The sequence below is a fragment of the Dermochelys coriacea genome, chromosome 4 (genome assembly GCF_009764565.3).
Source record: "Dermochelys coriacea isolate rDerCor1 chromosome 4, rDerCor1.pri.v4, whole genome shotgun sequence".
Lineage (NCBI taxonomy): Eukaryota > Metazoa > Chordata > Testudines > Dermochelyidae > Dermochelys > Dermochelys coriacea.
In genome coordinates this window covers 98,892,456-98,917,386 of record NC_050071.1, presented here as the reverse complement: position 1 = coordinate 98,917,386, position 24,931 = coordinate 98,892,456, and the positions used below count along the sequence as shown (strand labels likewise).

The 24,931-nt window shown below is 42.1% G+C and overlaps 1 protein-coding gene across 11 annotated transcripts in view; it reads left to right on the top strand.

The window, feature by feature from the left end:
* Window positions 1–3,705: 3,705 nt before the first annotated feature.
* The window catches only part of LIMCH1 (LIM and calponin homology domains 1), a 305,875-nt gene continuing 284,649 nt past the window's right edge, over window positions 3,706–24,931 (top strand). For 10 of the 11 annotated variants that reach the window (XM_038400184.2, XM_038400172.2, XM_038400176.2 and 7 more), the window contains exon 1: window positions 3,726–4,090. In XM_038400184.2, coding sequence (XP_038256112.1) covers window positions 3,992–4,090 — 99 coding nt within the window. In that variant the 5' untranslated portion in view covers window positions 3,726–3,991. Of the gene's footprint in view, window positions 4,091–24,931 lie in introns of all 11 variants that reach the window. The other variant, XM_038400177.2, reaches the window with a different exon arrangement.

Sequence of the window (24,931 nt, the reverse complement as noted above, 5' to 3'; positions counted from 1 at the left end):
GGGACAGTTCCCCTCACCTGGTAAGAGAAAAATAAACTAGGCACAAGATCAAACTGTTCCGAAAGACAGAACAGAACTCCCTTCTGCAGAAGCCACCCCCACCAACAAAATCCCGTCTTTTAAAATATATAAAGGTCTCCATGTCTGGCTTCTAAAGTGATCATTATGGGGTGGAATAGATTCTTTCCCTTTACCCAGACCTTCTCCTATACCCTCTCACACTATATTCTCTGTAATGAACACGATTATTTTCTTTTAAAGTGAGGCTAGAAAGAATGGACCCCTACACAAATAAAAAGAACATGAAGCTTAAAACCTAAACCTATAAATTTTCTATAAATTTTTCTTTCTCTAATATGTGCATACACTAGTATGTTAGGATAGAGCTGCTCATGAATACTGAGCTGCTAACATGGATTTTATTAAAAACAAATAAAACCAAAGCATTTGTTTTAGAGGCAAAAATCACATAAGAGTTGCATGGGCTTTGCAAACAGCTACAAAAAACAAATGAGGTTGCTTTTCACTGCATCATTTTAACACCAGGAATGGCAGTGTAGTAGTGCTTCTGGTTCAGTAATAGCATACAGTGGCTTTATCACAGCGCTGCTGGATTTCTCCAAATTGCCTGATTTCATATTTTATTTCCTGAATCCATAGCCAAGATGGTTAAAAGGGGGGAAAGAAATCTGAAATCCTTTAGATGATATTGCACTCTACGGAGCCAGGCTTGGCGCTGTATCCCACACGAGGGGTAGGGCCCGAGAGATGGCGTTCGAGAGGCTCAGCAAAAGATGTAGAAGTCTACTGGCAGATGGAAGTAAAAAACTAGCCTGGGCTGCAGCGGGGATTGTGTTTCCATGGAAACAGGGAAGCAGAGATACTGTTCTGCACTTGACTAGCAAAGATAAGGGGCTCAATCCTGCTGTGGCTGAAATCTATGGGGATTTTTCCACTGACTTGAATGGGAGTAAGTTTGGGCCCATTAAAAGGCCGCACAATGTTTATTTGTAGGCATATGCTTTTCACTGATGTAAGCCCTACTCCTCCAAAGATTTATGTATGTGCTTAAAGATAAGCAAGAACATAAGTGTGGGCAGAATCAGGGCCTTAGTGAACGTATAATATCTGCAATGGTATAAATGAGAGCTGAATTTGTCCTAGCCTTACTTTAAGACAATGTAGGTGCTGTTATCCTCTCCATCAAGCTGGTTCTGTATAGAGTAGAACAATGGCTGTACGATAATATACTTTATTTGTCTACTGACATGTGCAGAAATGATGCATTGGCAAAATCATCTATTTAATATTAATCAATATAAAAACAGTTGGAAAAAAATTAGTCATATAGTTATTGTAACTATTTTAAACTTGCTATTCTATTGAGACAATGGGAAATTTATTCCACTCTATTTCTGATTTACATTATCCTTCTTTAAACTCTTCAGGAATATAAATCAGAAAATAATTTTGTATTAATCTGAGTATCCTAAGATACACTCACATTTTGCCTTAAAACTTTTTAGACTAGATCACCATTAAAATGGATACTACTTTCCAGTTTTAATCTTAGGGAAAATTCCTAATAACTTCATGTACTAGTGACTGTTTTCCAAATAGATCTGACAGTTTAACAAAGTTCAAATGTTAACAAAGACCCACAACAAAGGACACAAAAACTTTTAAGAGAGAGAACTTTAAAACAGAATTGGAGTTAATTATTCCAGGGTACATAAGACTTTCTCAGCAGAAGGGTTACCATTTGTGATATGAATAGAGCAATACAAGTGAAATTTCTCCAAGCCTTTGAATGGAGGCAAATTCAGGCCTGAAATGAGACAGCTGAGGTAGTACAGTCCCAACACCTTTTGCCCAGCTCAGCTATGTTCTTTAGTTAATACTTCCTTTGCTGACAACCATCATTTTCTGAAATGTTGCCATTGATAATTAAAAACCCCCTTTCATATGATATAATAATAAACATTTGTATATGTAGGTTTCCAATATCCAGAGACATTTTGTTACTGCATGCAAATGTAACTAAACATTGTAATTTAGGCCCTGATCCTTGAAACACTTATGCACGTGCTTAACAGACACATTGCTGTTTCTTAACAGATGTGTAAATGTTTGCAGGATTGGGCCTTAAAAAAAAAGGCCACTATGAAATAATTTAGGTCCCACTTCAGCAAAGTCTTATGCACATGTTTAACTATAAGCATGAGCAGTCCTGTTAAAGTTGGGACTACCACCTTAGCAAGTTAAGCATGCACGTAAGTCTTCATAGAGTAGGACCGTAGACTTTGATTTACAAGAGAAAGGGAGAAAGAGGGTGATTGTGAATATTGAACTGTCAATGTTGTTGTTTAAAGGGGAAACAATCAACTTGAAATCTAGTTAATTTTAAAAAGATGAGTTAAAAGTAGTTTTAGGTACTACACGTGCCAGTCAGTTCCCTTGCAAATTTTCATAGTTTTACAGTCCCATTCTAGTGTTTAATTTCTCTCTCTCTCTCTCTCTTCCTCCTGTTGCTGTGAGAAATATCCCTGGAGAAAAGCAAGGAAGGCCCCAATCCTGTAAACAAATCCAGATGGCCATAAGGTATTGCTGACATGGATCCCTTTGCAGGATTAGGTCCAAACTGATTATACATATGATAAAGACTGAAAATGACTTCATACAAGGTGGTGTCAAACACACAAACTGAGGAAGCAGAGAAATTCCTCCTCCCTTCAATCTTTATTAGGCATAGGAATCTTAAGTACTACTTGTAAGGACAGGAGCATGTACTTTCAGCCATTATTCTGAATTTTTAAAATATTGATAATGTCGCTTAAAATATTGCTCTTCAGGGCTGGAACAAACACAACAGCACTGTGCTAGGTCATGAGACCCTCAATGGAAAACTGACTATAAACAGAAATGAAACTGACCAGTCTAGGTTCATTGCCTAAACAAACAACATAAATCTTGAACAGCCTGAAAAGTCACTACATTTGGTAAATAATTTATATATGCGCTAAAATAAGTCACCCCCGTTGCACCCCAGCGACTTTCACAGTCTGGCTGAATAGTCAGAAATTTGGTTTGTAAAACAAGGGAAACTGATAACAATAATGCAAAAATTCAGGGAAGCAGTTCAGTTAAACCCTGGTACTGTGAAGGAAAAAAAAAAAAAAATTGGCCACAGAAAGAAGGGAAGCCAAGACAGAGCATCTCAAGCGACAAGGGAGAATACTTTCCCCCGTTCAGGAAAAGGCGAAGGGACAAAGCTTGGCGGTACTAGGATGAGACCCATAGGTTTTGTTTGGATCTGGGCAATGGGATCCCACCCTGCGTCCCCAGCCTTTATCCTTGTATTTTCATCGTGAGCGCAGCAACCCGCCACGGAGCCTGGACCAACACAACGAGGGCGGCCTCCTGCTCCCCTGCCGAAGCAGAGCGGGCTGCGGAGAGCGGGTTCCTAGCCACATTTGACAATAAAACGGGGCCCGCTCCGCCGCCGAGGCAGGCTGCTCTGGGGGCGGCCCCAGCCCTGCCTGAGGCTGATTGGGTACCAGGCGCGCCGGGCTCTTCCCTTGCCGCGGCAGAAGCATCCTCTCTCTCCGCGGGCAGAGCGCCCCCGCCAGCCCCGGCCCCGGCGCATAACGAGGCATGTGATGGCTGCGGGTTGTTGCGGCTGCGGCTGCGGCTGGGGGCGGGGGCGGCCGGGAGGAGGCGGGGGCCGCGGCCCGGGCATTTGCATGGGCTGAGGCAAAGCGGCGGGCTCAGGCACAGCCTGGTTTTATTTTTAGCTGGCCGCTCCGGGGGCCGGGCTCCCGGCGGGACGGGGACACCAGCAGAGAGGTTACTGCAGGCGAGCCGCAGCCAGCGGGGCTGCAGCGGCCTCTCGCTCCCCTAGCTAGAGGATCTGCCCGGGAGGAGGGGGGGGGGTCACTCGGCTCCTCCGTGCGAGCCTCCCTGCGGCGGAGGCACCGGCAAGGCTCCGCAAATGGCCAGCCCTCGGCGGGAGCTGGAAGACGGGCAGCCGCTGCAGCAGCACCCTGCCCGCCCCGAGCCAGCCTTCGCCGAGGCGCGGCGCTGGATCGAGGTAAGGCGCCCCCGCTGATCGCCTGGTCAACGGGCACCCGCTGAAGCTCTCCTTTCCCCGGGCGGGAAGCATCGCGGTACACGAGAGGAAGGACCGGCCCATTTTCCTCCCCTCAGCGATTGTGGGGGGGTTTAACTTGAACCCCCCCCCCCTTCCCCTACAGAATAATGCTTCCCCCCCCCCCCCCGCCAGGGTGCGATTTGCAGATGGATTGGGAAATTAACAAGGCACGTGCCCCAAATCTCAGTTCCTCTTCATTGCCCCGGGGCACGGCTTCAAAGGGCGGCTCGGTGCAATGGAGCAGGCGCTGGAAGAGATTGGAAGTGTTGCAGATTAAGGGGCGCGCATTGTGTGGTTGTTTGGATGGTCGTGTGTGTGTGTGTGTGTGTGTGTGTTAACTCCCCGCCCCTCTTCCCCTCCCCCCCCCCCGGTTAATCTCTTAATCGCATTTGTTTCCCGGGACCGAAAGGAGACGAGCGCTCGTAAACCAGAGCTTGATCGAGACGAGGACACCACGATCGCCCCTCGTTTTGTGCGTTAGGAAGGTGGTGGGCTGTGCAAGCCATTCAGGTGTTGAACCACGCGGGCGTCGCAATTATCTGTCTCTGGCATCTGCTGAGCGCTGAAACGGGCTGGGGGTTTGCAGTCTTTCTGATTCGGATCAGGTTTCTCTGTATTACTCATTCATCCCTGTGGATGTGCATATATTTCCTTGAGTAGCACTTTATGCGCTACTGTGTATAGAAATCGGGCTAGTGGAAAAAGAGCTGCCAGCGCAAACATTCAGCGTAATGAGGGGAAATGATTTGCAGAGCATAGGCTATCCTGATTGGTATGTGGTTGCAGATGAGGACGGTGGCTATGATGATCCATGGGAGTAACACTTTCATAGTGAGGTGGTCATTCTGGATTGACTGGCATACAGATTGTTGTGTGACTGATTGACAGTGCCTGTTGTTAACTAGGTCTGTAAGAATGCAAGAACTTTCCATAGCACCATTACAGCTTCCTTCCTTGATAACTATGATTCCCTCTTTAACTACGAGTTCCTCTGGCTCTACTGACAGGGTGAAAACACTTATATTTAGTCACTGTTCTCTCATGTTTATAATACGTAAAGATATTGTATATCCAGACTGTCATGAAATTTGATAGTGCATCCAGCATGGAAAGATAGAGCCCTTTACATAGGTGTTTATCTACTCACCAATACAGAGCACTGAAGCAAACTGTTGTGGTATCATGGTTTATACCACTGTTTCCTTGAGCTGCAGGTTCCTAAATTTAAATTGAAACCCTGCGTAGATCTTTGCAGTTTCTATTTTAACAAAGTGTTTAGGAAAAATAATACTTCTAAATTTGTTTTGAGACTGTTAAAAGCTAGATTAATTTCTGGGGGATACTTCTGACAGTATAGTTAGTTCAATGATATATGAAGAATAACAGTTCTTGTTCTGATATTAAATAAAAGGGTAATATTGAACCAGAGATGAGTAAAACTGCATTGATGAGGAATTGGTGGCAATTGTGTGTGTCTGTGCTCCTCCCACTCCCAAAGAAAAATCGAAGAGGTCCAGAAACAGGAAATGAAAATGATGAGAACATGGAAAGGCGCCTCGACTTAGGAGAAGATGAAAAGATAGGGACTAGTATCTTTTTTAAAGAAGAGTCAAATAAATTAAAGGGAACATGACAGGTATATTAAAATATTGACTAGTATGGAGAAGGTAAGTAAAGTGTTTCTATTTACCCCTTCTTACTATGCAGGGACCAGAAAACATAAAAGTATTGCCTTTGAATTTCATTGTAAAGCTGAGAGAAAATAGTACTCTTTTTAATACAGTGCATAGTTACATTGTGACTGAGTTCCACTGGGTTATGATTGAAACTAAGAGTTGAGTGGGATTCAAAAGGATTAGACATGTGTAGTGAGACATCTATAGTTCCATTATATGATGATATATGGAGTTTAAATCCTGCTGCTTTGGAGAGTAAACCAAAAACTGCCTGAGGTTTTGAAGAAACTTTCCCAGGAGCAGTTTATTCCACAGTTCACCAGGATAGGGATTCTTCTGTCTTCCTCTATGCATCAGTTCTGGACTAGATGGACCAACCAGTGTTCTGAACAAGGAAGGCAAATTCTTCCTTCCTGAAAGCCTTTTTGTTTCCATCCCAATGGCATGGGGATGTATCTATCTAGGTTTCTATATTTGCATCCATGTATATGTAGCACCTTCTATACAGCATTGTCTGTATGCTCTTTCTCTGTTCTTAACCATTTGGTGTGGAAAATTTGGCATTGCTGATGACAAATGTGAAGTGCATTATTATGACTTAATGTGAACATGAAACTGCTGCAATAGCCACTGTTCCTTTCAACAGGAAATATTTCAGGAACATAGAAATTACCATATTTGATTACACCAGTGGTCCCTTGAGTCCATTATCCTGTCTCTGACAGTGGCAAATTGTCTTCCTAGTGATTCAGTGGAAGGTCCAAGAAACCACATATTTGGCAGATATGGGTTAATCTGCCCACCACATCAGGTCTCTTCTTAATCTGCAACAGATTGGTTTAAACCTGGAAGCAGGAAGTCTAATATCTCTCTTCCAAAACTGTTGTCAGCTTTGACTGTTCTAACTGGACCGTTGGGTGCAAAGCAAGGCCCTACACTCAACTTCATGGTGCTTGTTAGTTTGTAACACAATAACTTTTGAATGCCACATCCAATCAATTCTAAAATTTCAGGGGAGGTTCTAGTCATCAATGAGTAGAATACTATATTTTTATGGTGAAAATAAGAAAACCAGAAGGGGGCAATGGAGGACACACAAGCCCCTGGCATTTAGTTAGCAGATCCAGCAGTGTCATCCAGATCTCTAATTATCTACAGATCAAAGAACCAGTTGATAGCAGCCTTTAGCACCTTCCAGCATCATCCACTCTTCCTCTGCCCTCCCCCCCCCCTCAGCTCTGCCCATCCTCCCACTACAATTTAAAATTGTGACACTCTGGATTAATCATAGCCTGGACAGAAAGAAAAGAAAAAAATAATAATGGGGGGCCATACAGAGCCCATGGTATGGGGAAGAAGGTCATGGGGTGCTTGTGGAGGGATGCAAGTAACCCCTTCTTAACATGCAGCCTTCTAGCTGTTAGGTGCAACTATTTAGCTCAACTGCTTTTATGGGCCTCATCATGGTACCTGCGCACGTAACAATTGTTAATGTATTTCTCCCCACAACACCCTTGTGAAGTAAGGAAGTACTATTTGTCAGCTGAGGAACTGAGACAGTAAGTGACTTGTCCAAGGCCATATACGATGTGGTGGAGTAGGGACTTGAACCCAGGTTTCCTGGGTCTCCGGCTAGTGCCCTAACTACTGGACCATCCTTCTTTGTTTAAAGCATGTTTGAATCTTGCTAGTTTTTAGTCTCAGTGACTTCTTCTGTCTGAGTTCCACAGTTTAACTTGGTGTATGAAAGTTTTTTCAAGGGGAGGTAGAGTTGTTGTGACTCATAGTACTGAAGATGGTATATTGAAATTCTATTGGTTTTTTTTTTTTTTTTTTTTTCTGATTAGATCATAAATCTGCTTAATGTTTTAGGAAACCATAATTCCACCTTGCACCATGTATTTAGTTTCATATAAATATAAACAATACTCATCTTTTGTGTAATAGTAACCCAGTATTTTAGTTTTGCTTGACATTCACTGTTTAGATTTAAGCACCTCATTAATAACAAAATGAACTATATTGGTAGCACTGAGAAGACTTAAAATAAGCGACGTATCTGTATGGTAGGACTTTTTTCTTTTGGTGTAGTCTGCATTATTAAAGGTGCAGTATCCCATTTCAATTAATGCATCTCAATGTCACTGAAAGAATAGATCAGCCTTGCACAGTATAATGGGTTACCACAGAGAAACAACAAATCTCATTTAGTCCAGTGGCTTGTAATGTTGAAATGTCAATGCTCTCTGATATGCTGATTTTTCTCAAATTAGAATAACAGTTTGAAAGAACATCTGTAAAAGCAGTTATTCACACCACAACAATTCATACGAGGATAATACAGCAGTAAAGTTACACTTAGTGCTGGAGTAACTCCTGGGCTATTGTTACCTCATAATTGTACCTCTTAGGCTTCCCTCATTATGCTGTATATTCACTGTTGGGACTTTGTTCAACTAGGGATGGCTTTCCCATAGACTTGTACTACTTAGAAAATTTGCCAGCTGATAAGAATGCTTCCTTTATGGCTACTTGGTAATAATAAACAAGTCCTGTTTTCTCTCTCCTCTGTACTCTGAATTTGCTTTCCCTAGAGGTGTACACACTGCACAGGCTAAAAAAAAAACAAAACAAAACCTCTTAATAAAGATCCCCCCCCCGCTCCTCATCAAAAATAAAATGAAATAAAAAAAAATGTTCCCTCTAGAGATGGCTCTTATTAGGGAGAAATTTCTCCGACTAGTGGCTTGTTGGATTGGGTCAGGTTACTGGGCAAACCAGCTGACTTTATAAGGCCATGTCTCTATGTACAGTACTGTAGCAGCCCAGCTGCAGCGTGTGTGGTGAAGATACTTTATGCCAACAGGGGAGAGCTTTCTCACTGGCATTTTAAAAAACAAAACAAAAAAAACAAAAACCAAAATAAAACCCACCTCCGCAAACGGCAGAAGCTGTGGGTGGGAGAAGCTGTGCACATGAGTGCTTATGTCGGTGTTAATATGTTGCTCAGGGGGATGGACTATTCACACCCCAAGCAACATAAGTTTTGCCAAGATAGGCTGTAGTGTAGATCAGTGGCTCTCAATCTTTACAGACTGCAACCTTTCAGGAGTCTGATTTGTCTTGTGTACCCCAAGTTTCACTTCGCTTAAAAACTACTTGCTTACAAAATCAGACATAAAAAGACAATAGTGTCTCAGCCACACTGTTATTGAAAAATTGCTTCCTTTCTCATTTTTACCATCTCATTATAATATAAATCAATTGGAATATAAATATTGTACTTGTATTTGTGTATAGTGTATATACAGCAGTATAAACAAGTCGTTGTATGAAATTTTCGTTTTCTACTGTCTTCACTAGTGCTTTTTATGTTGCCTGTTGTAAAACTAGGCAAATATCTAGATGAGTTGATGTACCCCCAGAAGACTTGTGTACCTCCAGGGATACAAAAAGAAAAGGAGTACTTGTGGCACCTTAGAGACTAACAAATTTATTAGAGCATAAGCTTTCGTAAGCTACAGCTCACTTCATCGGATGCATCCGATGAAGTGAACTGTAGCTTACGAAAGCTTATGCTCTAATAAATTTGTTAGTCTCTAAGGTGCCACAAGTACTCCTTTTCTTTTTGCGAATACAGACTAACACGGCTGCTACTCTGAATCCAGGGATACACAGACCCTTAGTTGAGAACCACTGGTGTAGACATAGCTTGTGACTTCTGCCTTAAGATGGCATAAGTTTTAAATTCATAGTGGAAATAACAGTTTTTGAAGGGATGGGAGGCAGGGAAGTGGAGCAGGGGAAGAATCAAACACTTATCTGGTGATATAGTTGATCTTATTCTGGGATTAAGATGAAGATCCATCTTTGAATCCTTAAAAGGGTGTGGAATGAAAAAGCTTGCAAGAAAATCCTATGAATTTACTCCTGGGGGAATTCTTCCCTACTGCGCATGCGTAAAAGTCATGTGCTACGAAGAATTTTTTTTTTCCCAGCAGAAAATAACTTTTGCCGACATGCTGCAGCAGTTATGAATTTTGCCCACCAGAGGCTACTGTGGAGCCAGAACAGAGAGCAGTCTCTCTGCAGATAGGGAAAAGAAGAGGCTGCCTTCCTCACAGTGTCTTGCCCATAGGACCAGGTCAGGAGGCATGGGATATGGTGGGACAGACAGAGTGGGGCATGTGGGGCTGCCCCGGGGTGTGTGTGTGTGGGGATGTCACAGACTAGAGTTCAGAAAGGCTAGTAGCGGGTACAGACTGGTCAGGGGCTGAATGGGAGTAGCCGTGCAGGGACACATTGGGGCGGGGATGGCTGAGTGGGGGTGCTGGGACACATGGGGATGTGTGAGGATGAGGACTGAGTGGGGTTCAGGGCCACATGGTGATGGGAGAGGAGAGGTGCATGAACACAAGGGGATGGGGGCGGGCTGAGTGGGGCACAGCGCACAGGACCAGATGGGGGAGGGGGTTTAGGGACACACTGGGACGGGGAAGTGGGGTGACTGAATGGGAGAGGCTAGGGGCCAGCCAGGGTCTGCATGGGGAAGGCTCCCTAACAGTCCTTCCCCCCCACCTATAAAAATCCCAACTGTTCCATATTTCTCCCACCTACCCACAACAACCCTTTAAGTTCACACCCAGGCTCTTTCTCAGCAATTATTTCCCTGTCCCTCAGCTCCTCTGTTACCCCTGACTCCCCCAAGCCTTTGCATGGCTTCTCAGGGGTGTGGGAAATACATTTCTGTATTGTAGTTTAGATGAATTATTACTCAAAGTTCAGTAATAATATGCCTGATAAGGAATCTATTTGTCCAAAAAAAAAATCCTGAATTTTTTTTGTTGTCTGTATTGTCACAGACATACTTGATGACAGGTATTTTGAAATAAATTACCAAAATAACTGAAACTGGTGTGAATACATTGTTGTTTTGGCAAATAAAATATGCAGAATTTTAAAATATTGTACACAGAATTTTTAATTTTTTTGGTGCTGCATTCCCTCGGTATGAAGTGTCTTATATTTGGGTGTCTGAAAGTGAAACCTCTTTATGGGGGAATACCTCTGGCTCTCAATATATGGCTGGTGCTCTGAGGCTTAAGGTCTCCACTGCAAAAACATAATTTTAAGAGGTGAGGGGAGGAATTCATTGACACAATCTTCATTACTGAGTTAAGGAATCTCAACTGGAAAATCTATTTGAGTAGCTAGTGATCTAAAGTGCAGTGAAAGGCATTCAGGTTTAGTATAAACAACTAGCTTAAATACACTCGCCACCTTCAAAACTCACTTGTGATATGTGCTTTAAGAGAATGCACTAACCTTATTTGAGGGGCACTTGAGGTAGTTTATGCTTGTTTATATATAAACACTCATCAAATGATTTGGACCCATTGAGTTGAGCACATAGCTAGATTGTCCTTATTTCTATTACCCTTTTTTTTTTCCTTGCTGTTTGTTTAAACTCCCTTGTCACTTGAAGTGGTTTGTGTGAGAGCCTTATGGCAGGAACTTTATGTACCTGTGTATTAGTACAGCTCCTAGCGCAGAGTGCCCCAGTGCAGTTTGGGTCCTTTAGGCCCTAATGCAATATAACTAATTCCCCCCCCCCCCCTTTTTTTTTTTTTTTTTTTTTGCCAAGTGGGGGCCAGAGCTGAAAAAGCTTTCTTGATGCAGGTAGTTCTTGTGAAGGCAATACAACTATCCTTGGAAGCATGTGAGTAAAGTTAGTCACATGCAGAGATTTGTACAGTATCCTACTCTAAATAATTACATTATTATCCAACTGTAGAATCAAAATTGGTTAACTAGTGAAATTAACCTATGGCTTTGAATGGAGCAGTGGCTTACCTAACATATGCTTATCTAGCAGTAGTTGTAATTGAAGCTTTCTCTCCCTATTAGAAGAAATTAATATGAATTTTTGTTAGTAAAATCTGCTGGGGATAGACTTACTGGAAGGAACAAATGTTCTTACATAGTCCCATTTGAAGTCTTCTGGTCCACTGGTATTGCTGTTCTGCATGAGGAGTACTACAGGCTTTTAAGGCATGAGACCAGCTGGTGATGAGAACTCTCAGGCTGATAGAGACTGGATATGATACAAAATTTATGCATTTAGGGTCCAATTCAAAGCCCATTGAAGACCATGGAAAGACTCTCGCTGTCTTCAATGGGCTCTGGATCAGGCCCTTTGTCGTTGTTAGGAAGATGTTGATCATACAGTGGATCCATAATGTAGCCTGGAGAATGAATCTTTGGATGAAACTGAGGTCCATGGCTCGTTTCTGTTCTTAAATGGGCATATATCCAGAAGGAGGCCACTGATTTCACAAGGGTTACTCCAGACATGTATAGATTTAAATGAGGGCAGAATTTCACTCTTTCTGCTCCCAACAGAGTTGGTTACTGCAGACAAGGTGGATAGAATACATCAAACTATTAATTCTGGCTAAAATAACCACTCTTTGTTCAGGCTGTCACCTTCCAGAGTGTTTTTTCCTTTCCCAGTTGCTTAGCAAACAACCTCCTTTCCTTTATATATGGGCCCAATTCCCTTATCATGAGATCACACTACTAAGCCATGTCACAAGTGGCCCTTGGCATGAGGCTGTGGGTGCGAATGGTCAGAACAACAATGTACTTGATAATATTAAAGGGTGAATGTCAGTAGTGCAGGACTAAACTGTTCAATGTCTTACAACTGTATTAATTTGAAGGAATGGAAGGAAATGTCCTTTCAGAACTTATTTTTAAATTCTCTGCTTCATCAAGAGACTATAAATAAAAAAAAATATAGCCCTGCAATATTGTTCTGCTGCTATCCAATCAGTAGAGAGAACCAGCTTAATAACAAAACCAGTTAACCCTATTCCAATAAGTCTGCTGATGTTAATGGTGTATTATTTTTGAGGAATAAGTAAGTGATTTGGTTGGTCCTCAGGAAATAAGGTGCAATGTTGACCAAATAGGGAGAAAGGAAAAAGCTGGGGAGAGCAGTGTTATTTTCAGTCTTCTAACACTAGACGACTATTCTGTTGGATAAAAACTAGGTGATAAAACCTATGTATCTGTGTTTGGAAAAACCTGCTAACATGGAAACTGGTGTTATCCAGTTACCTGTGGATGGGCACTTCTGGATTTGGGCTCTCTAATTATTCCAGATGAAGAAAATTGTAACAATAAATATCAGAATTAATAAATATTATCCCTCCTATGTTTAGCTAGGATCTTAGACAGAAAAGCCCTCAGTATGTCCTAGGGATTAACAATGAACAGACATATTCAGTTGAGTAAAAAAAAAGTTTTCTGTGGACCAAGATATTGTTCAGCTTGCAATAGGGTATTTCAGGACAACAGTTCCAATAATTTGTAGCTTTTTCTGTTAAAAAAACATTCAAAAGGTCCTTCCCGTGAAGAAGTCTGGTGTCTTGCAGTACTATTCTGCTGTGTGGCTTCTTTAATGGACATCAATGTCCTCAGTGATGGGTCCCTGCACAATTCAATCCTTAAGACTCTAGCAGTCTTCTTTTATGTAGCTGCAGTTTGTATGCCCTTGAAGGGGGGCAGGTGAAAGTCACTTAACATTGTCTCTGATGCTACAGGAGTGCTTTAGAAGCTGTGGATCAGGACCCCATTGTGCTAGGTGCTGTATAAGCACAAAACTCCTTACTCTTACGGCTTTGCTCAACTATGGCCTTTTATAACAGGTCATGTTCTTCTGGAAAGACTTCTTAAGGCAATACGAAACATGTTATGTTGCTGCCAAATTAACTATTTTTACTAGATAACTTGTGCTATTTTGGTTATAGAAAGCTTCACATTTTCTTTACCTTAGATATCATTGGTTGCCTTGGTTCTGAGACCTCAATCTTACTGAAGTCATTATGTATGGAATTGAAATTCTTCTTAATGCCATTACAGGAAAGGCACTTGGTATGAAGTGCAAGTTTAACAGATGAGATCTCAAAAATGTTGAGTCCTTCTAAAATAGTCTTGTGCTCACGTTAATATTTGATTAGAACATTCCTCTAGCATTAGAATCCATGTCAGCCAGTCTCGGCAGAATAACTTGCATAATATTGTTAAATAGCTTTTTAAAGAATTGCTAATAATTTGGTGTTATGGATGTCCACTTGATATAGGTAAGGCTGCAACTAAACTCTGTGACATGGAAAAATCCATTTTATAATCAAATCAACAAAAAGCCAAGTCGATTTCAAAATTGGTAGGTTTGGTGGGGGTGGGAGGGGAAATATTTCAGTTTTGAAGAGGGTCCTGCATTGTAACATGCCCTTTTTTTAATTTGAAAAAAAAAAAAAAAAGACAGGAACAGGGATAAGAACCTATTTTGCTGGCCTCCCCTGACTGACTTAATTTAAAATCATATTTGACAAGTTAAAATTGTGAACTATCACATTGCTATGGCCTATTGGCTCCAAAGGATTGTTGATTCATTGGGAGCCCCAAGCCCAGGGAGCAGTAGAAAGTAGATAAGGAGAGGAGGGTTCTTCAATCCCCACATCTCCTGTGTGTAGCCAAGGGAGCAAGACTGAGTGGGAGGAAAATGCCCTCCATAATGCTACATCTCCTTCCTCCTGAACTTTCTGCTCTCACCCCTTTCCTTCTTCTCTCAAACATTTTGAGGCTCCTAAGGCCAGCTTCTGCAGGCCTTGCTAGATCTGCATTGGGAGAGGCTGGAGAAAGCATGGCTTTGTAAAGAGGGCTTTCCTCTCTCTACATGGCCCTTCTGAGATCTGAAGAAGAGGGAAACCTTGCAGAAAGCCCCAGGTGGCTTCCTGGCACCTTTCTGTCGGTCCTAGAAGACTCATTGGGACCACCCTCTGCCTCCTTGGCCTGTTGGGGGTCAGGCCTGAGGGGGCTACCGGTTAGTGTCTCCTACGACTGGAGGAGTTGTGAGCTTCTCAAAGAGCTAAGACCTATGGGGTGGGCTGATAAAGTTTGCAGGAAGCACTGCCTGTTGGACTGGAAAAGTTTTCTCAGGCTGGGGTTGTGGGTGAATGGGTGATGGAATCTTTATGCCCTGGTACTCCATGCAGGAGATAGCAGGAGTGGCACAGGGGTTCTTCAGTCACCATGCCCCCTCCGCCATGTGGGGTAGGAACAAGAGAAGGAAGGCTTTTTATTTTTATTTATGTTTTTACTTATTTTGCTGACTCCCGCCAGCTACATTCCTTCCCTTCCTGTGGCTGTTAAGAAGCCAACAGGAAGACAGCTGGACTTCTGTGTACCTCCTGTGTTCTTTAGAAGGGGAGCCCTGATCCTGAGGAAGTAGAGAAACTTTCAAGAGTGGGGTTCCCTTTTTATGGGCCTTAGTAGGTTTTAGTCTTACCAAGCTCAAGTGCCCCCGAAAATCATGTCAGACTCCCCAAAAATCATGATTGGCTTAAAAATTAACTTGTTTAAATTTGGGTTTTTTACTTGTTTTCTGGCTTCTGATCCTTTAAGGTGCACTTGATGTTTGAAGCTTTTTCTCTCTAACCACGAGGGCTAGAAACGTGCTTTACAATAATAAATAGAAGATGAGGTTTCTCAACTAATAACAAGATTCTGGGAGCTGGGCTTCAAGCTGGGTTCATGATTTTAGAGCAAGTCTCACATTTTGGTGCAACACTAGAGTTTACAGCATCAGGACTTCAGTACAAAGAATCATGGTGGACTATAGGTGGCAGGGGACTTCGCCAGAAGGCTAAAGGGGCATTTGCTTCCTTTGAACTCCTAAAAGTCTTCTGGATTGAGTCTTTCCTCTTGGAGACCTGCTGGGGTCTAGAAAGGGGCCCTAGTCCTCCAGTAAACCTTAGCCTTTCAAGAATGCTAGAGGTTAACTGCCTCCCTGCCCCAATTTATTGGAAATTAAGATCTCACATCCACAACAAGCCACCGACTCTCGCCTAAATGACCACAGGCTTTTAATTCTCTCTCTCTCTCTCTCTCTCTCTCAATCTCTCTCAGTAGAGACAACAGAAGCAAAACCTCCTACTTGTATAATACGATGCTGATACTCATAAGTATAACAATCGTACACAAGTGTGAGCAGAATGGTTTCAAGACTACAATAGAAAAGGGGCTGTGATTATATTTACTTCCGAGTGCACTGAATTCAGAAATCCACAGGACTAGATATACAACCTGCCATAAGCCAGGATCTGGAGAAGCCCTGCCTCTCTGGGTGGGGAGCTGACAACAGGCATGCTTGGAGCATACATGAAGAACGCACTGGTGAGATTGGGGTGAGGAGCTGAGAGTGGGTATGCTAGCCACAAATCAGTAACTCTAGTACTGGGGAGGAGAGATGGGAACACCCATTTCCAGGAATGAGATGTAACTGCTCTATAGCTATTGTTTCAGGCGCTATTGGTCCCCCCTGGGTATTCTGTTTCATTTGAGTACATCTCATTGAGATGAATGGTCCCCTTAACACCTCTCTGAACCAGCCATGGTGCTGATGGATGTGTAGAGCTCCTTCTCTCCTTTCCATTCTTTCTCCTTCTAACTTCATACAGTAATATAGTGGAGTACCAGCTTTGCTCTAGCTAAGGTAGGGAAGTCCTTCCTGTTCAAAGGATGACTCTTCTAAATCTGTATATATGCATGGATTGTCTTAAATTTGCTATGCCTCGAGGGAGAGTAGGATTAGTGACCCAAATGCGGGGTCGTCTGAGCAAGTGGTTCCCAAGATACAGTCCACCCCCGCAGCATTTCATTAAATCCACAGGTTCTAGCAACTGTGAAGTTTGAAACCTACCTTGGACAGAAATCTGAGAATGAACTGTAAACATTTGGGAAGAATCTATCCCTGCCTCTGTTTTTGTTTTGTTTTTATTGGGGGTGTGGCAGGTGGAGTGGAGTTGTTGAGAAATGTAATCTGAATATGGCAGAATATTCAAAAAGTGCAGAAACCATTTTTTGGGGGAAAGGCTTGATGTTTCTCCATTCTTCTCTCCTCTTTTTAAAATTCAGATAGTACTAAAATCAGTTACTATCAATAGCAAATAAGAGCTAATGCTTGCCTCCAATCAGCCCCTGGTTCCAGCCTCCATCGTGTGCTTGTTAAACTTACAAACAAATACTTTCGTGCTTTCTCCCATGCTGCTCCTCATGCTTGGGAAGAGCTCCCTGTAAACATCTGTAAAGCTACCTCATTGTCCACCTTAAAACACTTCTCAAACCATCCCTTTTGCCATAAGGCCTACAAAACCATGGTTTGACCATGGTTAGGCTGCTGGGGTACTGTCGGTCATGCTGACCAGTATTATCTCATTGCTATATTACTCCCCTCTCTGTATCTATTTGTCTTTTTATACTTCGTGTAAGCTCTTTGGAGAAGGAACAATATTTTTCTGTTTTTTTTTTTTTTTTTTTCGTACAGCACCTTGAACAATGGGGTCCAGACCTAGGGCTCCCCGGTGCTACAGTAATGCATATACTAAATAACATTTTTTTTTTCTAGCCTGCTTCCAAACACCCTTGAAATGTTCCAAACACCCTTGAAATCCTGCTATTTGGCAAAGCTGTTTTAAGGAGAGATTGCATTTTTGGAGGGGGAGCGGAAAAGGGAAGAATAAGAAGGGAAGTGTAATTGGTTGACCCACTGCTGTGGTAATCCCATAAATTCAATCCTGAAATCCTTGATTTTTATCTTCAGTCATGTGAACAGTTTGATTCCTTTCAATGGGATGACTTGCATGGGTAAAGTTTTGCAAGATGTGGGCTCTTGATACTTTCCTAAAGTCCAAGAGTATGGCTGTTAATGTGAAAACTAAATATTCACACTAGCAAAATAAATACATGTATGTGACAGCAACAGTATTATATGTTATGTCCTCCCTTGTGCCACCAAAAGCCAGGGAGATAATCATAAGCGGACTTTGAACACTCCGATTTGGACCATAGAATAAAAGTTTTGATTTCTTTTTTTTTTGAAGTGTTGTTTGCCAGTGTATTGATTCATGAAAGATATTAAAGAAAACAAGCTGCTTCTGTGGAAGACTGTAACAAGATGGGCAAAATATCAGGATGAATCAGTTGTAAAGGTGACTAACCTGATTAGGAAGAACAATACTACATTTTTATGAAAACCTCTCCACAATATTTTAGCCTTTGGAAACCCTACAAGAAAATTTGTCAAATCTTAAAAGTTCAGGCAGCTTAATGACCCTTTATCTAAAAAAATAATATCTTGGCTTTTAAAATAAAAATTAAAGGCAAACCCATCTCTCTCAATCAGGAGTCTGCAGAGATTCAGCCTTGCTGTGAATTTTTCTTTCCAGATACCCTTTTTTTTTTTTAAAACTCTGTACCCATTTCACTTTCCCTAAAGATATCATTCTGCACAGATGTAGTGTGCAGTTTCTTCCTGGGTGTTTAATTTTTGACAGTCAGCTTGCTTAAAAAATGCCCAATTTAAGTTAAAATCAATTTGAAAGGACCCTTAGTCTTGCAATTTTTTTTTCTGCCCACTGGAAGCACTAGGTCTAGGAATGTTCAAATCTCAATCTCAGAACTGTCCAGGCATGCAGGGCACTTCTAAAAGTGGAAGTACCGGCTGTTCCTCAGTGATTCCTGGCATTCAGAGTGTTCCAGATTGGCACATCGTAGCTGCGTAGCTCAGAAATCCCTGGTGAGGCGATGACTGTAGGGGGAGAAGAGCGTTAAAAATAAAACTGGTCAAGCTGCTTGAGTTAGTAGGAATGTCTACGCTACTATTTTAAGTGCAATCCCAAGTCTGTAGACCCAGTTCTTAGACTTGCTACTGTGTGTGCGTTGCAATGTAGAAATACCCTAGTCACGAGTAGCTTTGCCAAGTAACTTCCCTTCCTTCCCGCTCTGCTCAACCCCCCCCCCCCTTTTTTTTAACATGAGTATATCCCAGGCAACAGACCCCTACGTTTTTCATATGTTCATTCACTTGTGGTGTCTTTTGTGATAAATTTGTAGCTGGATTAATTTATATCTCCACACTTGGAGAATGAGGTGCATTAAGACTTCTCAGAGAATGTTAAGTAAAAGCAGCTTTACTTTTTAAAAGTAACAAATGCACAAGGCTGTTTTTTTCTGCTTTTGCCATTTTATACCTTCACATGCATGTTTGTGTGTATTTTTTTGTGATAGTCGCTTCAGGGGGAAAATACATTTCTTAATAACTTATTGAATATATGAAATATTGAGGTCTTTCGCAGAGGACATAATTAAAATAAAAGAAAACTTGTCTTCAAATGCTCTAGGGTTTTATCTATTTTTCATTCTCTAGAGATTTTTCTGATCTCTTAGATCTATTACCATTTGCTTAAAAATGAAATGTTTATTTTTGGTTCCCAACCATTTTAAAACACAATCTTTCTCCAAAATGTGGATTCAAGGCAGATTCCATATTTGTTTGTTCTTCCAATAAGCAATATGTGGTTAATTCCTTTTTTTGAAAAAGTCTGACAGCCTGCAACATAACACATACTTTTTGGAAGAGAGCACATTGGATTTTTCTCTTATTTGAAGGATTATGTATTTTTAAAAGTGTTCCATCTTCTACCATAAAGACCCCTGAAATTAGCAGGTCAGACGCTTATGTCTAACTTCATAAAATCTATGTATAAGCTCAAATTATATTAAAAGGTGGTTTTTTGTTTTGCTATCAGTGCTGGTATCTCCCAAGTAAGAAATAACTAGGGTGACCAGATACCAAGTTTGAAAAATTGGGACAGGGAGTGGGGGATAATAGGCACCTATATAAGAAAAGGCCCTGAATATCGGGATTGTTCCTATAAAATCAGGATATCTGGTCACCCTAGAAATAGCACAAACAGGTTGTGCCTTTATTAATTATTTTGGTAGAAATTGTCCTTCTGAACTGAAGGTATGGAGGAGGCCTCCTGAGCATCATTCTCTGCTCCTTTTCCTTGACCCAACAGAAGATCATTATTCATAGGTGTGGAGATGGCAGAATGGGGGTGGGGAGAAGGGGAGAAGTAGGTGAGGCACAGAATGGCTACCTCCCACTGGAATTTCGTGCCTGAATTAGGCCCCAATCATCCAGCTGGATTTGTGCATTGCAGTGATGCCTCTAGATTGATCCCCTTGGAGAAGTGGGAACCTTAATGGCCTGCACTAACTGTTCTAGAGCAGTGGAGATTTTCTGGTAGCACAGGTCTTACAGGAGCTGCACCCTTCAGTGAGCAGGAAAGGAGCAAAAAGGGGATGTGAATGAACACCTGGGCTTTGGTTAGGTGTTGCAGAGGGGAGAGGAATGTGTGGGTTATTGGTGCCATCCTCTCTTCTTGGAGATCAGTATAGATCTTCTTCTTCTTCTCTTACCCTATTTTCTTCCCTGGAATATTGTGTTCAGTTCTGGCAAAGCTATGTCAATAAGGGGAATGAGATGGGGTTCAGAAATGGGCAACAGACACTTAGAGCTGTGGAGAGAGTTTCATACAAAGAGACTTAAAAAGATCAGGAATGTGTTGTTTAGTGTGGAGATGCACCAAATAATGAATGGCATGGAGCAGCTCAATTGCATGCTCCTATTTTTCACTCATTCATACAAACAAAAAGAAGGCCACAAAGTTAAATCTGAAACAAAAAGACTTTTTAAATTCAGGCATAACTAGTCTATGCATTCATTGCTATTGGAAATCTATTGAGGCCAAAAATGGTAAGGTTCAAAAAGAATTAGACACTCACATGGGGACTGAGAACATCCTCAATGTCATTAGAGAGGGTTTTAAAAAAAAAAAAAATCCTAAGAAACCCTGATGTTTCAGGGAATAAGATAACATTTCACTGATACTGGGAAGAAACTCCCCTGGGGGAGCCTGGAGAGTGGTGGTGGTTCAATATTTTGTCCACAATGTGTGTCTTACAGTTTTTCCTGAAGCATATGATTCCAGTCCTTGCCGTGACAGTTGTACCAAGCTCGATGGAACACTGATCCAGTATGGCAATTTCTGTGTTCTTAATTACATTCATGGAAGTACCACTAAAATATTTTTGTAAATAGTTGCGTTTTAAACAGCATATTGGGCTGTTTACATATCCCTACCTTTTTAAAAGCTGCTTCTTGTAGTATTAGAAGTCCAAATTTAGATTCTTGGAGGGGAATTTATAACTAATAAATCTTGGGTAGATTTTTACACTCTAAAATAGTTCTCCTTTTCATAATGTTTGAATGTGGTGTGACCTACCAGGTCCAAAGGAGTGAGTACTTTTGGCAAGGAGGGATTCCTGGCTTTCTAAATACAAAGCACCTTTTTCTCTATCCCTGATGTGTCATATGTCCAACAACTGTTCTAGGTCTATTTATTGCCTGGCCAGAGCTCTGGGCTACTGTAATTCTTTGTGTACAACATCTAGGGTTTTGTGTTCAGCAAGGTTACAGACTGGAACAACCCTGAGATAAAGAATATTGATGAGTTAGTGGGTAGAGAGCAGATGAGGTGGTCAAAGATGTTTGGTTTGTTTGCTTGCCTGCTTGATGCATTTTAATCAGAATGATGTCACCTGTGTATATTCTATATCTGTGTTTTTGAACATTGAATGCATTTTGTAATTTATGGGAGTCTCCTTGTGGGCAGTTACCTTGAAGAGTGCGTGTGCATTTTGTTGTTTTTTTTTTTCCTGAAGTTTAGAATCCAGTTCCTCCTCCCCGCCCCCACATCCCCATTTTGATATCTTCTGCTGCTCCCATATGCTTTCAGAATCCTTGCTGTAAGAATGACCCTAGATTCCTGCATATCTGCTCCCTCTGGTGCTGTTTGGGGAACTGACAGCTCCTTTAGTGGTGCAAGTCTTGATGTGACATGGGTGTTCTGTGTATCTCAGGGAACAGCATTTATTTAATAAAGTTCCAGAGCTCTCATTTCCTCTACTGCTCCTTGGAGTCAACCAAAGCATGCCGGGGTGGGGGGAGGAGGGGACGGGGAAAGAGTCTGGGCTCAAAGCAACCACTATATCCTAAACTTCTGATGAATGAACATTTTTAGTAGTGTTCACCCTGCTCCGCCTCATTCCAAGCAGTTTCAAATCTGATGTGGAGAAATAAATAAGAACATAAGAATGGCCATATTTGCTCAGAACAATGGTCCATCTAGTAGAGTCTTCCAACAGTGGCTGATCTTGATGCTTCAGAGGGAATGAACAGAACAGGGCAATTATCAAGTGATCCATCCTCTGTCGTCTAGTCCCAACTTCTGGAAGTCAGAGGTTTAGGGACACCCAGAGCATGTGGTTGTGCCATTGATGGACCTTCCTCCATGAACTTACCTAATTCTTTTTTGAACTCAGTTATAGTTTTGGCTTTCACAACATCCATTGGCAACAAGTTCCAATAAGTTAACTGGGTATTGTATGAAGAAGTACTTTTTTTTTTTTTTTTTTTTTTTTAAAACCTGTGGCCTATTAATTTCATTGTGTGACCCCTGGTTCTTGTGTTATGTGAAGGGGTAAATAACCCTTCCTTATTTACTTTCTCTACACTATTCTTGACTTCTACCATAGCCCCTCTTAGTCATCTCTTTTTTCTAAGCAGTTTTTTTTTCTCTTTTCTTGTGGAAGCTCTTCCATACCCCTAAAGATTGTTGTTGCCCTTCTCTGTACTTTTTTCTGTACTAATGTATTTCTTTTGAGACTGGGGTAATCAGAGCAACACTCAGTATTCAAGGTGCAGGTGTACCATGGATTTATATAGTGGTATTATATTTTCTGTACGTTGCCCATTGAGCAGCTGTTTTCAGAGAACTATCCACAATGACTCTAAGATCTTACTTGAGTGGTAACAACTAATTTACACCCAAATGTGCATTACTTTGCATTTATCAACATTGAATTTCATCTGACACTTTGTTGCCCAATCACCCAGTTTAGTGAGATCCCTTTTTACTCTTCACAGTCAGCTTTGGCTTAGCTATCTTGAATAATTTTGTATCAACTGCAAATGTTGCCACCTCACAGTTTATCCCTTTTTCCAGATCATTTTTGAATATGCTGAACAGAACTTGTCCCAGTATAGATCCCTGGGGAATCTGCAATTTTTCTCTCTCCACTCTGAAAATTGACCATTTATTCCTACCCTGTGTTTCCTATCTTTTAACCAGTAGAGGACCTTCCCTCTTATCCCAGGACTACCTACTTTGCTTAATGACAGATTTCAGAGTAGCAGCCATGTTAGTCTGTATTCGCAAAAAGAAAAGGAGGACTTGTGGCACCTTAGAGACTATCAAATTTATTTGAGCATAAGCTTTCGTGAGCTACAGCTCGTTTCATCGGATGCATTCAGTGGAAAATACGGTGGGGAGATTTATATATACACACACACACACACACACACACACACACACACACACACACACACACACACACACACACACACAGAGAACATGAAACAATGGGTGTTACCATACACACTGTAATGAGTGATCGCTTAAGATGAGCTATTACCAGCAGGAGAGCGGGGGCGGGGGGAGCCTTTGTAGTGATGATCAAGGTGGGTCATTTCCAGCAGTTGACAAGAACATCTGAGGAACAGTATAGGGTGGGGAGGGAAAATGAACATGGGGAAATAGTTTTACTTTTGTGTAATGACCCATCCACACCTCTGAACAACATACTAACCCACAGAGACCTTACTACCAAGACTACAAAAAGGATTCTGGGTGGACTCCTCCTGAAGGTCGAAACAACAGATTGGACTTCTACACAGAGTGCTTCCGCCGACATGCACAGGCTGAAATTGTGGAAAAGCAGCATCACTTGCCCCATAACCTCAGCCATGCAGAACACAATGCCATCCACAGCCTCAGAAACAACTCTGACATCATAATCAAAAAGGCTGACAAAGGAGGTGCTGTCGTCATCATGAATAGGTCGGAATATGAACAAGAGGCTGCTAGGCATGTCTCCAACACCGCTTTCTACAAGCCATTACCCTCTGATCCCACTGAGGGTTACCAAAAGAAACTACATCATTTGCTCACGAAACTCCCTGAAAAAACACAAGAACAAATCCGCACAGACACACCCCGGAACCCTGACCTGGGGTATTCTATCTGCTACCCAAGATTCATAAACCTGGAAATCCTGGACAACCCATCATCTCGGGCATTGGCACCCTGACAGCGGGATTGTCTGGCTATGTAGACTCCCTCCTCAGGCCCTACGCTACCAGCACTCCCAGCTATCTTCGAGACACCACTGACTTCCTGAGGAAACTAAAATCCATCGGTGATCTTCCTAAAAACACCATCCTGGCCACTATGGATGTGGAAGCCCTCTACACCAACATTCCACACAAAGATGGACTACAAGCCGTCAGGAACAGTATCCCCAATAATGTCACAGCTAACCTGGTGGCTGAACTTTGTGATTTTTGTCCTCACCCATAACTATTTCACATTTGGGGACAATGTATACCTTCAAATCAGTGGCACTGCGATGGGTACCCGCATGGCCCCACAGTATGCCAACATTTTTATGGCTGACTTAGAACAACGCTTCCTCAGCTCTCGTCCCCTAATGCCCCTACTCTACTTGCGCTACATTGATGACATCTTCATCATCTCGACCCATGGAAAAGAAGCCTTTTGAGGAATTCCATCATGATTTCAACAATTTCCATCCCACCATCAACCTCAGCCTGGACCAGTCCACACAAGAGATCCACTTCCTGGACACTATGGTGCTAATAAGCGATGGTCACATAAACACCACCCTATACCGGAAACCTACTGACCGCTATTCCTACCTACATGCCTCCAGCTTTCATCCAGACCACACCACATGATCCATTGTCTAGAGCCAAGCTCAACCGCATTTGCTCCAACCCCTCTGACAGAGACAAACACCTACAAGATCTCTATCATGCATTCCTACAACTACAGTGCCCACCTGCTGAAGTGAAGAAACAGATTGACAGAGCCAGAAGAGTACCCAGAAGTCACCTACTACAGGACAGGCCCAACAAAGAAAATAACACAACGCCACTAGCCATCATCTTCAGCCCCCAACTAAAACCTCTCCAACGCATCATCAAGGATCTACATCCTATCCTGAAGGACGACCCATCACTCTCTCAGATCTTGGGAGACAGGCCAGTCCT